This window comes from Orycteropus afer, unplaced genomic scaffold (assembly GCF_000298275.1).
Source record: "Orycteropus afer afer isolate SDZICR_OR568_19922 unplaced genomic scaffold, OryAfe1.0 scaffold00366, whole genome shotgun sequence".
Lineage (NCBI taxonomy): Eukaryota > Metazoa > Chordata > Mammalia > Tubulidentata > Orycteropodidae > Orycteropus > Orycteropus afer.
Genome location: NW_006921953.1, coordinates 906,726 through 913,080, shown reverse-complemented (window position 1 = coordinate 913,080; position 6,355 = coordinate 906,726). Strand labels below are relative to the sequence as shown.

The 6,355-nt window shown below is 37.4% G+C and overlaps 1 protein-coding gene across 1 annotated transcript in view; it reads left to right on the top strand.

The window, feature by feature from the left end:
- The window catches only part of UIMC1 (ubiquitin interaction motif containing 1), a 204,539-nt gene that overhangs the window by 113,618 nt on the left and 84,566 nt on the right, over nucleotides 1-6,355 (top strand). The window contains exons 4-5 of the mRNA XM_007952940.1: nucleotides 536-641; nucleotides 946-1,679. Coding sequence (XP_007951131.1) covers nucleotides 536-641; nucleotides 946-1,679 — 840 coding nt within the window. The remainder of the gene's footprint in view (nucleotides 1-535; nucleotides 642-945; nucleotides 1,680-6,355) is intronic.

The window sequence follows — 6,355 nt, the reverse complement described above, 5'->3', positions numbered from 1 at the left end:
TTCCTTCCAAGGAGTGGCTGGTGGGTTTGAACCTCTGGCCTTCTGGTTAGCAGTCAAGTGCCTTAGGCACTATGCTACCAGAGTTGATTTTAAATAGATAGAATTCTTTCCAGTGGCAGGTCCTAAGCCTTCCCTATTCCGAAATTCAATTGTTTGTATTCAAAAACTAAACTCACTGCCATGGAGTCGGATCCGACCCATAGTGACCCCTCTTTGGGTTTCTGAGGTGGTATCACTACAGAAGTAGATTGCCCATCCTTCCTTCTGAGGAGTGGCTGGTGGGTTTGAACTACCAGCCATCTAGTTAGCAGTCATATGCCTTAGGCACTATCCACCAGAAGTGGGTTTATGTAGCTAGTGATCTAGCACTTGACACGTGGTAGGTATTCAATACACATTTGAATTAAGCATCTACATTTTTTAGAAAGTAGAAACTATTAGGGACAATGATTTCCCCTTTTTGTTCTTCCTGTGACCCTTCATGTATAGATATTTTATTAATAAACCCGGTCTGGGGTGGGATCACTTGTTTCAGAGTTGCCGGCTTTCTGATGCTTCTGCTACCAGCTCTCGACCTCTTGCCATTGGACCATCTTCACAGTCCTTCCAAGAGAAAACCACAGACTCTGGGACCACTGAAGGCATGTCTCCCTGTTCTGACTCCTTTTACTTATCAAGTAGGACCATATCACAGGAATCTCATGCTGAAAGTTGATAACACAGAAATGCCCCAAATGCCTCTGGTTGTATGAAAGAGGTTAAGTCAGAAAATAGTTAAGATCTCACAAATACCCAGCATACTTTTATCTCCAAGGAAAAGCCAGCATTTGTTTAAATCCATAGAAGAGCATTTCTTACCCATATTATGTAATCCTTATGATAGCTTATCAAGCCCTCTTAATAAAAAGTTTGTCCTTAGCCCTACTTTTTCTCAAATACCTACAGGCATATGGCAGCTGGTACCTCCATCACTGTTTAAAGGCTCACATATCAGTCAGGGAAACGAGGCTGAGGAAAGAGAGGAGCCCTGGGACCACACTGAAAACACAGAAGAGGAGCCGGTCTTTGGCAACTCAGGAAGCGGGGACCAATCAAGCCAGCCAGTCTTTGAGAACAAGAACGTTAAATGTTTTGACAGATGTACTGGCCACTTGACTGAGCACACACAGTGTGGGAAGCCACAGGAAAGTACGGGGAGGGGCTGTGCTTTTCTCCAAACTGCCCAGGGTAGGGGGGACACATCTAGGCACTGTCTGCCTACCCTAGCAAATGCCAGAGATGTCCAGAGTATTGGGGGTACTGTGCACTACTTCTGGGGTATTCCATTCTGCCCTGCTGGGGTAGACCCTGACCAGTATACCAAGGTCATTCTCTGCCAGTTAGAGGTTTATCAAAAGAGTCTTAAAATGGCTCAGAGGCAGCTTCTTAATAAAAAAAGGTTTGGGGAACCATTGTTACCTAGGGCACCTTCTCTGATCCAAAATGAATGTGGCCAAGATCAGGCTAGTGAGAAAAATGAAGGCATCTCAGAAGATATGGCAGATGAAGATAAAGAGGAGAGGCAGGAGTCTAGGGCATCTGTCTGGCTCTCAAAACCCAAGGATTTCCAAGAAAGCCCAATTAAAAGCTTGAAAGAGAAACTTTTATTGGAGGAAGAACCAACAACAAGTCATGGTCAGGTAAGGAAGGGCCAGTGATCCTGTAGTTAAGGACAATTTATTCACAGACTGAACAAGGATTATTTTAGCTGTTTGTTCTTTTTTAGCTCTTTAATTCCTGATTATTAAAGACATACTCAATACAGAAATTAGGAAGTACAAAAGAGTATAAAGAAGAAGAAATTAACCAAAACCCCAGCACCAAGTGGCAGCCATCATTATTTTGAGTATGCATTTCAAATGAGTATTTTCTATGCTTGTAAAAGTTTATTTTTTATTTTTAAACAAAATGAAAACTTCTGCGTAAGCTTTGTTCATTTTTCCTCATTTACTAGTTTATCTTAGGTCTTTTCCTGTTATTAAGGGTACTTGAAAACATTATTTGTCATGTGAATTTACTGTAATTTATTTTTTGAGTTTTTAATTGTTCCTAAAAAGTTAAAATTTATTTTGAATAGGCAGTATGTTCACATGACTCAAAATATAAAAAGGTACAAATTAAAAACTAGTTGTCCTCATTGGAGGCAACTCATGTTACTAGTTTCTAGTGCATTCTCCTAAGATATTTTATGTAGCATAAGCAAATGTATTAAAAACAAAAAACATCTCACTGCCATCTTGTCAATTCTGACTCATAATGACCCACACTGAATCTCCAAGGCTGTAAATCTTTACGGAAGCAGACTGCTCATCTTTCTTTTGCGGAACAGCTGGTGGTTTTGAACTACTTACTACTGACCTTTTGGTTAGCAGCCAAATGCCTTAACCAGTGCATACCAGGGCTCCTTAAGAAAACGTATAAATACATTCTTTTTCACCACCTTCTTTTACACAAATGATAACCTATTATACACATGATTCCATGCCTTGATTTTTTTCATTTAGTATTTCTGTGAGATTATTCTTTAACAGTGCATAAAGAACTTCCTTACTTGTTTTTTCAGATACATAATATATCATGTCATAGTTTATTTTGTCTAATGCCTTACTGGTGGACATTTAGGTTATTTTCAGTAGTTTACTATTACAAATAGTGCTGCAGTGATTGACTTTGAACAGAGGACATTTCATACACATGGGAAGTATTTGTGGATAATTTCCTGTATATAGAATTGTTAGATCAAAGAATTTGCAATTTGGTTAGCTGTTGCCAAATTGCCATCCATGGAGGTTATATAAATTTAAACTCCACCATGAATGTATGAGAGTACCAGTTTCCCCATGTCCATCAGACTTCTTGATTTTTGCCAGTCTGTATCTCAATGTGTTCTTAATTTGCATTTCTTTTGTGTGTGAGGTTGAACTTTTTTTAAAACATGTCTTAATCTCATTTGTATTTGCTTTTGTGTCTGTTTAGATCTTATGGTTACTTTTATTTTTAGTGCTCTTTTTCTTAGTTTTTATGCATCCTTTATGTATTGGGGAAATTGCTTCTTTGTGATGTGACGTACAGATAATTTTTTTCACACATAATGGTATATTTCTAACTTTGCTTGTGGTGGGAAATTTAGGTGGTTTTTTTCCAACGTAGCTAGGATTATATCCTTTATAACTTTTATCCTTTTTTCTGTAAATACTGTAAAAACAGTCATACAATTACATAATCTGTTGTATAAGCTGTCATTTTAAATTGCTGAAGAGTGTTCTGTTTTATGGATATACTGTGTTTTCATTGTTATTTCTGTTATTGAACTCTGATTTTAGTTTTATTTTGCTATTGTCTTATTCTGTGTAGTACGATAAAGGTTCAAGAGGTAGCTATGAGAAACATAGCATAGTTGAGAGAGCATGGATCTGGAGTTTGAATTTTGTTTATCGTGTTTTAGTAACTCTGTGTGTCTTGGAGCAGGCCACATAGTTCTCTGATTCCTAGTTTACACATTTGTAAAATGGGGTTACCAATTTCTGTCTTTCAGTAGTTGCTTTAGTGGTTAAAGTGGATTCATGTAAAATGCATGGTATAACGCTTGGCCAGTTATACCAAAAAACCAAACCCACTGCCATAGAGTCAATGCTGACTCATAGCAATCTCCATTGGGTTTCCAAGGCTGTAAATCTTTATGTGAGTAGATTGCTTTATCTTCCTACTCTGGAGCAGCTGGTGAGTTTGAACTACCAACCTTCTGGTTAGTAGCTGAGTGTCTTACCCACTGTGGCACCAGAGCTCCTGGGCCAATTAATAGGCACTAAAAAGTCACTCATTTGATGAATTGCCTTTGAATATCATTCTTCTTAACAGCCTTCTTTGTCTGCATTTTGGAAAGATTGCTTTAAGGGAAAAGAAGACATTTTTCTAGCTATTGTCCACCTTTCCAAAGGAAAGCTACATGATGCTTGTATTAACATGTTTGTTTGTTAGTTATTTGCAACCCAGAGATGCTTCCTAATGATTTATTATAATTCAAGTTATTAGCTTGGGAGATTCTAGGGCTAGAGTGCTGGTGCATAGATTTGTGTCACCTGAGATTTTAAAGCAGTGCTTTTGGACAGCCCAGAAGTAGTTAAAACCTAGTGGCTAGTCCTTTTAGATTGACTCTGACCTTAATTTCAAGAAAAAAACCTCTGTATTATTAGGTGGTACTAGTTGGCTGCAAAAAACAAAATCAAGGTAGGACTTTATTATAAACAAAATGCCTTATAAATTCTAAAATGGGTTCATAATCAAACCTGAAGAAAGTGTTGGGTCTAGAAAATCATCTGTAATTTTTCTGTCTCTTATCTCTGTATTATATCTGCTTCATTTTTCTCCCCGCACACTGACTTCCTTTGCTGCTGCATTCCACATGATAGGTGGGAGACAATGATCTTATAGCTCCCTAAATGTTAGTTTACTCATGGAAAGATTTACTCTCTCCCAATTCTAATTCTAAATTTCCAGAAAAGGAACCATTGCCTGTTTGGGGTTAGTGTTCCTCAACAACCCAGTCAGCTGTTATGTGAAGAAGGTATATGTCAAATTGTACAAATGGCTGTGAGCTAACTGCTACAGTAGAGTGGGATGAGTGAGGGACGGTCCTCAGTAAAAAGGAGACCAGGCTGACAGCTTACTAACTGTCTCCCATAGGAATTAACATCTGTTATAGAAATATTGAAAAATGCAGAAAAATTTAAAGAATAAAATAAAAAAGCATCCACAATCCTACCTAGCCAATGATATATTTCTTCATCTTTTTACTCTACCTAGATCAGATTATATTTTTAACTTAACATTATACATTTTAAGCTTAACAGATACATTATTCTCATGATGTTAGAACTATTTGTAGATAGAATATTATCTTTAAAAACCAAAAAAAAACTTAATAAATTATATAGGTAAATAATGAAAATGTTATGATTGTAATTTTACCTCTCATCTTGATCTTTTGCTTTTAGGAGCTACCAAGGGTAGACAGAATTTAAATGTTAGTTTGTTAAACATTTATACATATGAAATTTCTTCATTGATAGAGAGAGCAAGAGAATTCTAGAAACAGGGACTCAGAAAATCATTCACCTTGTGGCAGATGGTGTAGTCTGTTAGAAGATTATAAAATTTTGGAATTAGATAAGGGCAATTTTTGGCATCACAGAGAAAGAGGAAAGTTGTTAAAAGAGGCCAAGAGGTCACGTTGATAGGGCCTCATGACAAGGAGGTGGAGACGGTAGTATATTGATGTGGTCACTACTTTTAAGGGTCCAGTCTTTACTTTTTCAAAAGACCAGATATTGGAATTTGTTCACCAGAAATTACTTGATTATGTGAAGATTTCAACTAACCAGACTTAAAGCTAGTATATATGCCAAATACCAATTTGTTAGTTTATTACAGGAAAGAGACATTTTTAGTGAACACAGTATACAGGTCCACCATGTACAGTGGTACCTACTTCCTAGGAAGAAGGTATTTGGGAGGTTGAAATAGTAATCAGAAAATGGGAGTCTTAAGGGATGGAAGGTTGGGCAATCTACTTCTGTAGTGAAACCATCTCAGAAGCCCAAGGAGGGGTCACTATGAGTCAGATCTGACTCGATGGCAGTGAGTATTCAGTAAGGAATGGAAAGGGCTGATAAGCTACCACTACCGTACAACAGAGAGGACTTTTCTTTGATGACCAGATGATTTGTCTGTTTACCTTTACCTCCCAGGTCTTGGGGTTGATCTTTGGGTTTTCTTTTTTTTAGATTCAATGAAATTTACTCTCTTTCCATTAAAGTATTATTTCTTCAGACAGAGTACAATGTATTGATTAGGCCACAGCTTCCTTATTTAAAGTTACATTCTTATTCTGCTTCCTTGTTCACCATGATTAATTTCAGGTATTCCCATTGGCATTTGCTTGCTTTACTCTCTTGTTTTCATATCCTGGAGGAGCCTCATGTTATTCCTATGTTCAGATTATTTCCACTGAGGTTTAAGGAATTAAAAATTACTTTTTTTTTTTTTAATTGTGATTTGGGTGAAAATTTAGAGAGTAAATTCACTTCCCATATAGCAGTTCACATACACTTTGTCTCATGACATTTACTACAATTTACCCCAATGCAACAGCTCCCCTCCCACTTCCTCCCGATAGTTACCTCTTCCCTGTGTCCATCCCTCCATGCACTCCTGCTCCCTGAGCTGTCTCCCTGTGCATAAACAGCCCTTCTTTCTCCCAAGATTGTTCTCTCCAAGCAGTATATCTACCTCAGGTACATGTTCAACTCTTATGCCT